Source organism: Varanus komodoensis, unplaced genomic scaffold (assembly GCF_004798865.1).
Source record: "Varanus komodoensis strain SLA01 unplaced genomic scaffold, ASM479886v1 scaffold24, whole genome shotgun sequence".
Classification (NCBI taxonomy): Eukaryota; Metazoa; Chordata; class Lepidosauria; order Squamata; family Varanidae; genus Varanus; species Varanus komodoensis.
In genome coordinates this window covers 7,658,542-7,673,181 of record NW_025335641.1, presented here as the reverse complement: position 1 = coordinate 7,673,181, position 14,640 = coordinate 7,658,542, and the positions used below count along the sequence as shown (strand labels likewise).

The window sequence follows — 14,640 nt, the reverse complement described above, 5'->3', positions numbered from 1 at the left end:
GAAGCCACACTTCAGAGACCTCAAGCTGTTACAGAATTGTAATTTATTATTACAAACTCAGTTTTCTGAAGGCATTTTGGCTCATGTAGAACAGCCTGCTTTAGGGAACACACAGCTTCCGTACCAAGGTTTTACCCTGACATTACATTGTAACTGTCCAGAGGCTTTGTTCCTCTTGCTGCATAGATGGGTTATTGCTGGATATAAAAATGCTTACTTATAATATTTTACATTTCCTGAAAGCTGCATGCATATAAGGTAGGTTTATGTTCTTACCCCTGTACTACGGATAAGGAGCTGAGTTGTACATTAAGTTACTCGCCTAAAGATTGCCAGGGAGTTCATAACTGCGGTAAATTTGGACACTGGACACCGGAGCTCATAATACATGCTCATAACCACAGGGCTAACTCTCCCTAACAGAGAGTCTGGGTTAATACTATATAGATTATCACATCAGGGATAGATGTATCCATTCTTCTGTTCCACCAAAAAGAACCTCTGTGGAAAGTTCAACTGTATTCATAGGTATTTGCTGAAAATACTTACAAATGCTTGCAATTAACAACAATGGGATAAAATTTATGGAGAACTGTTGTGGCTCTTGACAGCTCGATGCATATTTTCCACTAAATGATTACAAATGAGAGACATTACTTTCCACTATGGGAGTGGTCCAGATTAGTCTAAGCTATTCAGTGTTCATAGCATTAGGTATAAACAATGCATTACCATTAATTTTCCAGATCCTGCTGAGATATAATAATGCTATTGTTTCTGAAGCTCCATGTGTGAATTATTATATTGACCTACCTAGAGAGGATTTGAAGGGAAAGAAAGGAGTGTTTGAACTTGTTTTCTGCATTCCTTTTATTGCTTTTCTCACATTTGCATAGTATATTCATTCAGTGGAAGCATTCAGCTTATCTGAATAGGGTAAAATATTATTTGTTCTGAGAAAGAAAGCAATTCATTTTTTTTAAGTGGATAAGTTTCAAAAATAGGTATACTTAACCATCAGCCTTAGAGATGGTGTATATCGCTTCCACTCTCTTTGGACATCCCATTTAGAGTCATCACATAAACTGGGGCACCTGCTCTGCATTGCAAGTTCCTTGCCTGCAGATCAAATCAAGGGCATTCACTGGGGGAGTTTATGGCATTTCTCTGGTCCACATAGCATGTTAGAACATACGAAGGGCCTAAGAGAGCCATGCTGGATCAAGCCAATGGTCCTTCCAGAGTGGCAAACCACTGTGGCTGTGGGATCCCTCAAGCAGAATATAAGTACAACAGTTCCTCCTGCCCAAACTTCCCAGCAACTGGGATGCATGGCATGCTGCCCCTGATACTGGAGGCAGCACATAGCCATCAAGACTGGTAGCCTTCTCCTGCAGGAATCTGTTTGACTCCCTTTTGCAGTCATCCAAATTGGAGGCCACCACAGCTTCTTGTGGCAAAGAATTCCACGGTTTAACTATGTGCTGCTTCCTTTTATTTATCCCAAATCCTTCACCAATCATGGGATGACCCCAGATTCTAGTATTATGGCAGAGGGAGAAGCAAGTCTCCTACTCCACTTTCTCCATACTGTGCATAATTGTGAGCATTTCTATCATGTCTCTCCATACGCACCTTCTTTACTAAGCTAAACAATTCCAGTTGTAACCATTCCTCATTGCGGGGTCACTCCAATCCCTTGAATATTTTAGTTGCCCTTCTTTGCACTAGTTCCCATTTCTTTATCAGCTGCCGCAACCAGAATTGTATACTGTCTTCTAAGTGTGGTTGCCCCAAAGATTTGTATAAAGGAAATATGATCTCGACAGTTCTATTTTCAGTTCCTTTCCTAATTATATGCCTACCATAGAGTTTGCCTTTTTCACAGCAGCTGCAGTGTTGGGTTGACATTATCATCGAGCTGTCAACCTCAGTCCCCAGATTTCTTTCCGGATGAGTCACCACTAGCTCAGATCCCATCAGCTTATGCTTAAAGTTGGGATTTTTTTACCCCAAGGCAAGTGGATGGAGGAAGCTTTTTACAGCAGTGCCGAAGTTACATCCACACCACTATGGGCATTGTAGTGAAGGGACCCTATTCAGCCTTGATAATTGGTAACTTGGTATTACATTTTGTATTGTAAACTTTTAATGATGTGTTAATATGATGCCTCTTTTATCATTATTTTTAATGTGCTGTTGTGAAGCGCCCCGAGAGCTTTGGGTGTTGGGTGATATAGAAATTAAATAATTTTAAATAATCTCCATATCGAGGCAGGATATACATCTTGAAGTGCAGCTGTGGATGCCTCCTTGGAATATGTTTCAGACGACTTGGGTTTTGATAATGCTCAAGTTTTCTGCACAGGAAACATCGCTAAGCGCTGCTGATAAAGAGGCAGCTGTGCGTTTGCTCTGCTAGCATTCATGCTTTAAGTGGGTCCCTGAGCTCACCAGCTCTCCACGGTTCCCATCCTGCAGTGCATCCCTCCTGACGAAGCCTGTGACTTTCTCAGTGTTGATATGATCCTGGCAATGATGCAGAACAAGAAGACCTTCACCAAACCCCTTGCTGTGATAACTCCTAAAGGGAAGTCAGAAGGTACCAAACCCATTTTGAATCTGTTAAGAGAAGTGCACTTCATTATGTGTTAAAACCTGAACTGTAAAAATATGCCTCCAGGTGCATATTGTTTAATTTTCTAATGACATTATTGTTTCTGGATGACAGGGCCCCATCATCTTTGAGCATTAACATTTGTTTGCTTTTATCTCCCTTCCATGCTTATGAAAATGCAGCTTGGCTAGGACTGGGAAAGGAATGCATTTTGATGCTATTTAGCAGCATGGGATTTGTAAACATTAAATAACACTGTGCCATCGCTTTCAGCAATTCATTATAATTTAAGCACCAAAAGCTGTATAATTTCTTTCATTGTGGCTATAAATATTTATTTAAGCATCATAATTACAGTGGAACATCCAGCTTATTGAAAATATTAAAGCATGGTATGCTTTGTAAATAAATGGAGCAGCCACAGGGAAGATGGCTACACCAGTCATTTAAATCATTCATATTAAAAGATGAAAGCCTGGAAGGATTTCATTAGTTTTCTCCTGATATTTTGTGTGGCTATATGAATCCATTTATCTTCTTTATGAAATACTAAAGTATAGATTCATGACACTGTATGCTGTGCCCTGTAGGAAAATATATCTCCAAAAAAGAAAAAGACAGAATGCCTAACAAGACCATTTGGGGCATGCAACTGCCTGACATCAGGACATTTGCTTGCAATTTCTGTATCTTTCCTTAAACTGGCATATATCATTCTGAGGAAATGAGATCACATGGCTCTAAAGTACAGTACCCAGAACTTTTGTATTGGTCCTTCAAGTATATCTTACGCCTTCTAAGTAATGATGGGTTAAGATACCCTAGGTCAGTGATGGTGAACCTTTTAGAGACCAAGTGCCCAAACTGCAACCCAAAACCCGCTCATTTATCACAAAGTGCCAACACTACAATAAAACCTGAAAACTGAGGTTTTAATTTAGAAAAAACAACTCACAGCCAGTCCAAGCAAATCTCTCTCCCTGCCTCCCTCCCCTTGGCAGTGCACTGACCGGACATGCAAAAGCTCGGACGAGTAGCAGCGAATGAGTCGCGACTTGTGATGTCATCGCCTGGCGCTGCTACTACTTTCCGAGCATGTCCATGGCCCCTGTGTGCACCGTTATCCAATGCTCGGCTGCTGGGGTGCCTGGGCTCACGTGCCAACAGAGGGGGCTCTGCGTGGCCAGTGTGGCACACGTGCTGCAGGTTTGCCACCAGTGCCCTAGGTGGATTTGTTCTTTCTCCAGAAAGAACATTTGCTATTTCCTTGAAAAAAACCCAGTTCATCTTTTTAATCTTGAATGCAAGATCTCCTTCTGTTTATATGAGTTTTTTTAGCATTTGCAAAAACAATCTGCATCTTAGGCGCTGTAGTATATGGAATCACATAATGTGTTGGGACATCAAGCACCATCATGTCATGGACTGTTTGCACATGACCTGCCTGATATGTATGATTCTTTTGCTGGTGGGAAAGGACACAGGAGCGTAGGTGGGTTTGTGAGCTTGCCTTCACTGTTGCCACATCCTCCGTGAGCTTATTGTTGCCACCACCCCTTCCCAGGAACCTTTTGTTCTGGAAAGTGTGGTTGATGCAGGGATTTTTTGTTTACTCAGCCATTTAACATCAGCATCAGTCTGCACCGTGCCCTGAAGGCCTCTTCCCACCTGGATCTCCTTTATAGTAAGCCACTCACAAAAAGACTCCAGTGCGACCCATCAGCACCCACCAAAGTGCATTTTTCTTACCAAGCAGGAAAAGAACCTTTCACTGAAGGACATCATCATATTTCCTTAAAAAGGAAAAGGTTAAACACACCAACTAATTGCATGCACAGGAATGCTATAGTTTAGATGCAGACTGCATATGCTAAAATGCATAGGGAAGGTGGCACCTGGGAGAAGCTGTTTGGCGTTTTTCTGCTTTGGCTTAACAGAAAGCTACAGAAAAAACTCTTGTTCGTTATTGATTTCAACATCTCTCTTATTAGAATCTTTACCAAGATATCCTCAGCAAAAACAGAGTATATAATTTTGACAAATGTGCTCTCTCTCATTCACTCTCTTGCTCTCTCTCATAATGCAAATTCTATTGCATTTTGTGAAGCTTTATTCTTCATGGATAATTACCTTCAAGTATTTCTTATGGGTAATTTTTGCACAGGCAGAGCTGAAAAAGAGTAATTGCACCAAAACAGAGCTCTTGCTTTCCTCAATCTCTTGTTGGGTTTGTCTTTCTCATTTTCTAAAAAAAACAATAATTCTTCATCTTGACATAATGGTAACTGCCATATGAACTTTATCTGAACTTGCCAAAGATTTGAAATACTGAAGGATAAATTAGAGCCATAGACTTGTTAGACTTATAAATATCACAAGTATTTATTCTGCGATAACTTATGCAATAAATGCCCAGAATTTCATTTTCAGCAGAATCTGTGGACAATTATATGTAGCTTTTATAGAAATGTTATTCCTTGCCAAAACATGCATCCATAGTATGTGATAATTTGAGTTCTGTCCAGTGAATTGATTCTGCACTTGAGTGGGGGTTTTTTGTGGAAAAATCAAGATGCTGTAACCTCCCATGAACCCTTCTCCCAGTGTTTTGATCATCTGAACACTTCTATCCCAGTGTAGTTTTGTACATTGGGCACACCTTATCATACTAGGGTTCTTCTAAAATTCAGGTGTGACTGACCTGCTAGGGCATATTATTACATTAAATCAACAATTAACAGATTACATCCTGATGCCTACTTTGACACAGCCACTCTTCTGTGCTAGACAACACTGGTGAAAAGAATGGCCCCCATATTTTTTCAGTCACTGATTAAGTCTGTCAGAGCCAAGGCTGTAGCCAATCATGTTTACATTCAGGTTGATACATGCCTTTTTCAAAGCATAGCTGGAAACAAACAATGAAAGCTTAGGGGATGCAGATAAAATCTTGCACTGTAATCTGGACCTGAATATGCAACAAAGGGTGAACGTACAATATGGTTCAAACTGGTAAGAAAGATCACAAATTTCAAATCAACCAAGCTGAATCTGCGTTTTCAAAAACACAGTAGATTAATATATATTGCCAAGGCTTGAGAGAGAACAGCTCACAATATGGCTGTCTATGCAAAGTCTCCTTTCCTTGAGCTCTTTTAACAGCAGTGGGGATGCTCATGAAAACACATTTTAAATTTTTAGATCAATTTTGGCCTTGCCTGCTCTTGTTTGCTGTTCACATGGCACTTTAATTAGAGTGTTTCAGTGGTTTCACTGGAGATCAAAATCTTTCACTTGCATGCAAAGATTGTTTGAAATTCTGGAATGCTTTCCAGGGAGATTTAAACACTGAGGATCAGAAATCCTTTAACGTTAGTTCTGCAGAACATGCTTTTTTGGCATTTAAGCAGTTTATGATATACCAATGGAGCATTGCTTTGTGGAGGGGAGGGTTCAGAAACAACTGTTTCTGTTTAATTCTGTGAGGCTGCAGGGAGTTTTGCAACTTTTTATTCTTAACACTAATGAATCCACTAAGGAGAAAGCAACAAAGACTTGGTCTCCAAACAAACTACAATTAAAAAGACATGCATGTTTCTTTGTCTTTCTGGCGCTATTCTGCAGCTTTCTGATAATTTCAATGATTGGAGTGATCCACAGTTGGCTGCACTGATATCGTTTTGGTTGGAGTTTGGACTCCCCTAAGGAACCTTTTGCTTGGGTAGCTTAACTTGGACAGATTGTTTTTGCATTTTATTTTGTGGCATGAAAAGAAGACTATAGTGTGTTAGAGGATATGATGCGGTGAGGGCAGGCCAAACTAATTGTGCGATGCTTGGTGGAATATTTCCCAGAATATTTCAGATGTCCAGCTTGATAGGCAATAGTACACAAAAAATGTGTCTTTCTTGGCATACATCTCCATCATGAATCAAGCAGTCCTTTTCTTTAAGTTAACTGCCACTGTAAACCAACAGCAGATTTGTAAGACTCAGAATATAAATGATAGTAATGTACTACATGACTAAATAAGAGCATTTACATCTCCAAGATGTTGGTTATCATCCACAATGATGCAAAACAGACCAGCTATTGTATGTTTTCTTGCAATCCATATTATTGGATCCATTCCTCTTAGATTTTCACCAGAAGCCAAACAAAGAGACTTGTAGGCTCTGTAGAGTCGGGGAGTCAGAACAGAATGTTCCGTTCAGGATGTCTTCTCTTCCATCTGCACTTCATGCACGTGACTCCATTAGTAATGGTGAGGTTGTTTGCCTGCATGGCTAGGAGAAAACAAACCCTTCCATGTTTTCTTTTACAGTGGTAGTTTTTGCAGGCTCAGCCACTTGAATGATTGAACCAGATCCCAGTGAAATTACGGAAGCATTTAGACGCCTTTGACCTAGAGCTGGTGGATGGTTTACTTTCAGCAATGTACTTTTGTAGGTGTCCTGCATCCAAGAGTCTCACTTGCTCCAGGATGCAGGGGTGAGCAACACATGTCAAAAGATACAGGAGACTGCATGCACCTTAAATAATTGTGAGATGCAAGGAACTATGTATGTTACAATAGAGCTAAGATGATAATTCACTTTGGTGAACTGGTCACTGCTGAAACCTGCATAAATGATTATTTAGCAAATTATTGTGCTTGCTTAGTAGCAAAGTATCAACTTTCAACTGTTTGCTGGGTCCAAAGTGAGTGCCTCTGTCATTGGCATAACCAGGTTTGTTTTGCTAGCACATCTTGACTGTTGGCAAATCTCACTGGTCACATGATCATGCTATTGACAGAGTATGTATGGTGGTGGTCACTGCTGGGCACTCTCAGTGACATACGTGATGAAGCCAGAACTTCTTTCCTCCTTGCTTGGGGGTTTTAAAGAGGCATTGACGATACCTAACCCAGTCGAAAGAACATTATTTTGCTTTCCTAAAGAAACACTGAAAAGCCAAAATCTGTTTTATAATGGCTACTTTCATTGCATTATTTCCATTTTAGGATTTTTAAAAGCATATTCACACTCAAGATTTTTGTTTTGTTTTGTTTTTAAAACTATAAGGTTGGGCTATAAGTTGCCACACCAGTGTTCAGGCTGGTTCTTTAGTGATGCGCCTGTTGTTCTTTATTGACACAGTTCTGGCCATCCTGTGGTATGGAGATCGCTACCTTAGGCCCATTATGCTTAGAAAGAACAAGGAACATAAAGTTCCGGTGGATGGAGAAAGGAAAATAAGATGATGGTGGTCCCAAATCCATCATCTCCTGGAAGGAGAAGCCAGCATAGGGAATGCAGAAAGCACTTGGATAGTCTTCATAATACTGCAACATGCACACTTACAGACAAATCCTTTGAGGGCTATGATTAAGAGAGAGATGGATTTCCCTTCCTTCAATACATACCCACCCAGTCTTGATCATCTCTGACTGGATCTCTTAATATGTTACAGACTCTGCACAGGGATTGCTGATGTTGTGTATAAAATTCTACCGAAACAAGTATCATTTCTCTCTCTCTCTCTCTCTAACAGATCAATCTTCGTACCCCAAACCACCTGAGGGGTTACCACGTAAGTTACACATACTTCCTTGTTCCAGAAAAACACAGCAGAATGCTGGGTTTTGTTTTGTTTTTTTAAAGAGTGTAATTGTTATTTGCTCTAAAACAGCCCTCCAGCTGTTTTGGACTACAACTTCCAGCATTCCTGACCAAGTGGTGACTAGAGCTGAGGGAGGGTTGGAGTCCACAACAGCTGGAGGCCACCAGGTTAGCGAAAGCTGCTCTGAAATTTCAAATTTCTAATCCATTCACTTGCACTTTAAAGATTCTAGACACAAGAACACACAAGAGCATGAGAAAAGCCATGCTGAATCAGATCAAAGGTCCATCTAGTCCAGCACTCCATACACATGCTGGCAAACCAGCTGCCCACAGGATCCCTCAAGCAGGACAGGTGCAAGACCTCCACCTGTCCAAGCTGCTCAGTAACTGGTGTATGCAGACATGCCACCTCTGGGAAAGGAAGCAGCACATGGCCATAGATCTGAATTTAATCACCTCTGTACTTCTACTTTCACTGGAGGTTGTCCCACTGTCAGTGATATTAAGCCATGGGACTCTGTACAAGACAGTAGGACAAGTTTCTAAGAAATTTGTCACAGAAACATAGGAAAATGTGTTAGACTGAGACAAACCATTGAACTATCCAACCCAGTATTATTGACATTGACTACCAATGGCTCTCCAGGATTTAAGGCAAGATTTTGTCCAGCCCTGCCTGGAGATCAAACATGAGACCTTCCACATGCAAAGAGGCCAGTGAGTTGTGACCTCTCTCTGCAAAAAGCTTGTGAAGGGGAGTGAATGAATGGTGGCCTTGGACACTGGGCACTTGGGTTCAAATTTCCATTCCACAAGAGGTTTTGGGTCTCAAATGGCCTTACAGAGCTGGTGTGAGCCTAAGGGACAAACCACCTGGCAAGCAAATGTATACCAGCTGTACCAGACGGCTACAAACCTTTTGCAGAAGCAGGCAAGGCCCAGTTGCTAAGTGAATGGCCATGACGGCTAGCCTTTAGCATCTCCTGCTGCTTCTCTATTCCAAGCTACCCTTTCCCAAAGTGGCTTTTCCTGCATAGTAAAGGCCTGATGAGGTTTTGTGGGTAAGGTGTAGTGAAGCCTTACTATGCTGCTCTGGGCTCCTTGGAGGAGAGGTGGGATCCAGGTGCAACAAAGAGATGCAGTTCAGGGGAGCACAGAAAGAAGTCCTCAATATAGATGTGAAAAAGGTGACATTTGTGGCAGCAGAACCTTTTGGTGATGGGATACAGGAGAGCAGGTCTACTATCTCACCATGCTAATCCAGGGAAACAGCTGTATCAGTCCTCTGGTTTCTCCATTAGCTCCAGATGCAGCCTAGTTCTGTTAGTGTCGTATAAGAAATTAGTAAGGACTGTATCATAGAAATCAAATATCAGAATGGCCGGAAGTGGCTGCAGTGATTCAGCACACGTTCAGAGCGTTGCATTCAGGAACCAGATGAATACTCACACCAATTGCCCTGCCTTTCCCATAGAGAGCTCAATATTGCAGCCTGGAACTGAATTCCATAATTAAAACCACTGCCAAATAGAAAAACAATTGTTTCTATTTATGACTTTGCTGACTTTCAAACTGGCGTTGCCTCCCCGTTAACAGTCTTTCCGCTCCCCACCTAATAGGCTAAAGATGCTGGGGAAATGGAGCAAAATTGGCAAGGCATTCATTATTTGCATTTTTTAAAAAAATCCCACCCTACCCCAAGACATATGCAGGAGGGATGTGCAGATTTTAAAATAAATCTACTAAAATTAGATAAGTGAGTGGTATTAGTCTTTCAGATTTAAAAACAAGCAAGTCCTAACGGAAAATGTTGCCTAATATCTGAGCTGGTTGTCCATGGCCATGTTTTCAGAGTGCATCATGCTTTGTTCTAGTGGTGCATGGCCCACGTCACACTAACCCTAACCCCTTCCACAGATGTAATAAGCACTGTGGGTTATGCTTTCCTTTAAATTGGAACTGTGGTCAGAAATCTTGATATGTAGCTTCAGTGCAGAAAAGCTTTCTGTTACCCCAAACTGCCTGCTTAAATTGGTCAAAGCAGGGATACTCTTCGGGGTTCAAATCCAGCCTTTCAGGGGCCCCCATATGAATCTCTGATAGTACCCAGAAAGCCAAAACCCTGTCCCAAAGGTCCAATCATTCAGCAGTTTTTCAGCTTTTCTGCAGCTTTTTGGCCTCTCTAGAAGTTTGATTACTGGCTGTTAGAGCAATAAGATAAACTAGGGTGGTGTGGTATCTTTGTGGCCCTGCCCCATTGGGCTCACCCCTTCTGCCTTTGGCCCTGCCACCCCAGCACTGCAACTCTCACCTTGTCTTGGTGCCCTAGCTCTTGATCAAGCGTCTTCCTTTCTTCTTCAAAGTCTTTCAAAGAGGAGGGAAGGCGAAGGCCAGAGACATGTGAAATTGGAAGACAGAGAAGGAAGGATAACCTCTGTTTCTGGCCAGGAGAGGAGGGAGATGGATTTTACTTTGCTGTCCGCCAGCCTGCCAGTGAGCCATCGGCTATGTTCACATTGTTGTTGGGAAAAGAAGCCATGCTGCAGACTTTTCCCGGCATGGGATTTGACCAGCTGTTCTGTATGGCGTGCCACATTGTCCAGACCCAGTAAAGCACACAGTGGGCAATGGCTTTGAAGCTACCCTAGAGTGTGTCTTTTCAAGTCACACCGGCTGTGAAGGTCTTCAGCTTCAGGCCACCATGACAGGAAATAGCATATTGGTATCCAGTCAGTTTATGCAGGGGTGGGACAAAGAATCCATCATGGTTTCATCTTCTAATGATTGTGGAAACTCAGCCAGGAGTTGCTGTGCCCTGGTTATAAACTGCAACTGGCAGGAAAAAAGCATCAGCCCCTTTTTTATCTTTATAAATGCAAAATGACATTTTAAATACTCTGATTCCACATTTCAAATGTGAATACTAAGTTGTTCACTTTTTCTCTATTTCACAGCTGTCTTCTATGGCCTGGACAGTGTGACAGTTGTGGGTATTGCCTTTGCTGCTTTTGTGATTGGTGCACTGCTCACGGGAGCATTATGGTTCATCTATTCCCACACTGGTGAGTACAACCATGCCTCAAATTGCATTAACACCCTTTTAATTCTGAATGTCTTCATTGGGCACAGATTTGCACTTCCAGGGCAATTATAGACTACTGTCCTGTTCAAAGGTATGCAGAAGCAACCTTTTAATAGCAGTGTAACTTAACTGCAGAGGAAATCAATATAGCATAGAAAGTAACTGTATTATTTGCAGATGTTATGCTTTCACCCCTTAATTTATTGATTTCTTAGAGCAAAATCATAGCAAGGAAGAGATTGGCATATTTTTATCAATCATGAAAACTGAAAGCTGTATCTTTACTAGTATTCTCCCTAATGTGCCATGAAAGAGATTAAGACTGCAATCCTATACCTGCTTATGTGAGTTCAGTAGGGTTTACTTATAAGTAGACATGTGTAGGATTGTGCTGTGAATGGGTGTCCAATGGTAAATGTATGCCTTGGTGCACATATATATTCTCAGGCAAAAAATGCTACTGAATGAACTAATGGGACTGTCACTCTGAGGCAGAAAGACAGTATACAAAGAATAGAACTTTTCTAGCATTCTTTTAAAACAATCAAGCCCCAAAATGCGACCAACCAAGACAATTAGTATGGAGAACTGCAGCTATTACTGTACATGGAAAAAATAGCTTATCACTCTTGTATTGCTCAGGGGGCAAAAATTAGTAGAAAGCAGAAGAAGAAATTACCAATGAATGGCTATGTATGGGCATGTTTATTTCAGACTTAGAATGCATTTCACACTACTTTTGAAATCAGCAGGAAAGCCTTGATAAATTATCAGTGTACTCTAATGAGTTATTCTCATAGCCTAACATAATGCCTATTAAATATGTTGATCTTTTCAAAAATAATAAGGACCAACCTACAGTAGAACCAAAGGCAGGCTCCTATGGTTGGTTGGTTGTTTACTTTTAGCTGCAGTCACAGGGGGCTTCAAATTTGGTCAGCAATATGGGGGAACACGTAATTAGCCCTTTCTCTAGTTCGCGTTTTCTAGATAGAAATTGAAATGTTTTGTGAAAAGAAAAGCAGATGAGCAGCTACTATTGTATGGGGAAAATGGCCTTAAGGGAAGACATCATTGTCTTCTTTCCATTGTAATGCGCTTCTAGTCAAAGGCAGACCTACAGAAAAAGTAAAAAAAATCCCACATACGCACATATGTGTCACCTGTGCCATGTCTAACCGGCCCTTCAAGCATAACACAATTTGAAAAACACCCTTGGGAATTATTGCTATTAATAGTAATAATAATGGCAATGGAGGCAGAACAATTGAGCCTTCAATCAGTTAAACCTTCAAAAGCAACACAACGTGCTCCCTTAAGTGGCTAGAACAGAGATGACAGGACATCAGTGCTGAGCCTTCCCAGCATACTGGCTTTTATGTGCATCCTGACTGGGAGAGAAAGTAAAATGAGGAGAGCTCAGTTTCTATCACTGCCTTTCGAATTATGGTGCTTTGATTGCCCTGCATTACCAATGACTGGGAACAGATCCTTCTGGCTTTTTGTGAAGTATCTGTGTTGTTAAATCACCTGGGCTGGTTCCATAGAAATGCAGCTAATAGTAATAGTAATATGCTTCTTATCATGGGATAGACCTGTGTGGTTTTGTTCCTCCCCTTTTCCCTTGCACGTGCCATTTCCTGGACACAGCAGAGTAAGGAATATTCTGCCAAGTTGTCCAGATTAGATTTGTTTGCATTGGAGCTTGGGGAGTACGGAAGGGTGCTTTTTGTTTTTTGTTTTTTTGTCTTTTTTTAAACTTTGGGAGGGTCATTGTGACCCAGTTTTAGAACTTCTGCCATAGTTTAATCAGACTTTTGGGAGACTTTCTCATTTGGTTTTCTTCAACAACTTGGCTTATTTGTTTCTAATTAGATTAGAGCAGTCCCAGTAGGACAGTCAGTGGTTCGCTTTACACAATCACATCTTGGCTTAATGAGCCAGGATAGGCACAAAACTTGTGCACCAGTGTAGCACACCTGTGTATGTGTAGCTCCATTCTGAGTTCAGTTTCTTGGTCATGCTAAAATCTTACGGAACACCAGGACCTGCTTACAGAGGTATTTGTTGCCTTTACGGCTTTCACCATATTCACTTATGCATAGTAATAAATTTTGTGGCTCATGTAGAAGTAAAACATTTTGCTCAGGTTGGAGGAGCGTCAGCAACATAGTTAAGGAAAGTATGGTCCTCTGTAGTCCTCCCCACTGCTCAGCTTGTACATGAATAAATCTCGCAAGTGTGTAAATAAAGAGCCAAGAACACCTCTCTAAGTTATTAGTCTGAAACTGAACACAAGCAGTTTCAGAAAGCAGGCTTTATACACTGCTAAAAATGTCGGGTGTTGTTTCCTCCTCAACTTTTAAGGACCATACTTCCAATTAGCATGTATAACCCCTGCTCTTCCCCCTCCCTCACCAAAAAAACCCCAACCCCCTTCTGGAAGTTTAGAAGAGTCTGATAGGATCTGATCAAAATGAACTGACAAAGCAACAAATTAAAGGTGGCAAATGGAGATGGCAAAGCAGACTTCCTGGACAAGGAGAAGGACTGGAAGCCTTCATGAGTGCGAATAATAAAGTACATGCTGTTGCACTCAGATGTTGGTGCTCTACCGATGGTTTAAACCAAGTTTGCAGCCTATAGATGGGAAGTGGCCATTTTGTGAAACTGCCACCTCAGTCTATGAAATAGAAATTTGATGTGTTAAGGCTGTTTAGCATGGGCTCAAGGGACTGGGATTCACGTTGCCACTCATACATTGCTGGCTTGTTGGATTGTGCTTTCCATCTGTAAAATAAAAGCAATAGCAAACAACCTCACAGGGTTGTTGGAATGTGTGAGAAGTGCTCTCTGCCATCAGCTTGAAGAAGACCCACATATGCAGATTCACACCTTCCCCCTGCTCCCTGGAAATCCACCTTGCAGTTTTTGGATAGATGTTAAGTTACTGAGTTGTGCTGTAGTGTCAACCTCACCCTTGAAGGGCATCCTCCAAGCGCACCTGTTTTGGAAAATGATTCAAACTCTTATTAAAACAAAAATGCCTATGGTTGTGATCCTGTAGCCATTTATCTAGATGTAGATCCTATTGTATTTTGTGAGCCTTTCTTCTGAGTAGACCCAGAGAGGCTTGCCGTGTAAGTATGAGTAAGGCTTTAATCTACCGACACTTTTTAGGAGATATAAATAAGGGAGATGCTGACTTTTATTTTATTTATTTATTTTTATTTATTTAAAACATTTCTATGCCGCCCCCATCGCAACAAAGCCTCGGGGCGGCTCACAGCATAATTAAAACATATAAATAACCATTTATACAATTAAAGATTAAA

General features: G+C 41.2%; 1 protein-coding gene across 3 annotated transcripts in view; it reads left to right on the top strand.

The window, feature by feature from the left end:
- TGFBR3 (transforming growth factor beta receptor 3) overlaps nucleotides 1–14,640 on the top strand; it is a 175,825-nt gene that overhangs the window by 144,600 nt on the left and 16,585 nt on the right. For all 3 annotated transcript variants that reach the window (XM_044432267.1, XM_044432265.1, XM_044432266.1), the window contains exons 14-16: nucleotides 2,482–2,602; nucleotides 8,153–8,191; nucleotides 11,178–11,285. In XM_044432267.1, the coding sequence (XP_044288202.1) occupies nucleotides 2,482–2,602; nucleotides 8,153–8,191; nucleotides 11,178–11,285 (268 nt within the window). The remainder of the gene's footprint in view (nucleotides 1–2,481; nucleotides 2,603–8,152; nucleotides 8,192–11,177; nucleotides 11,286–14,640) is intronic.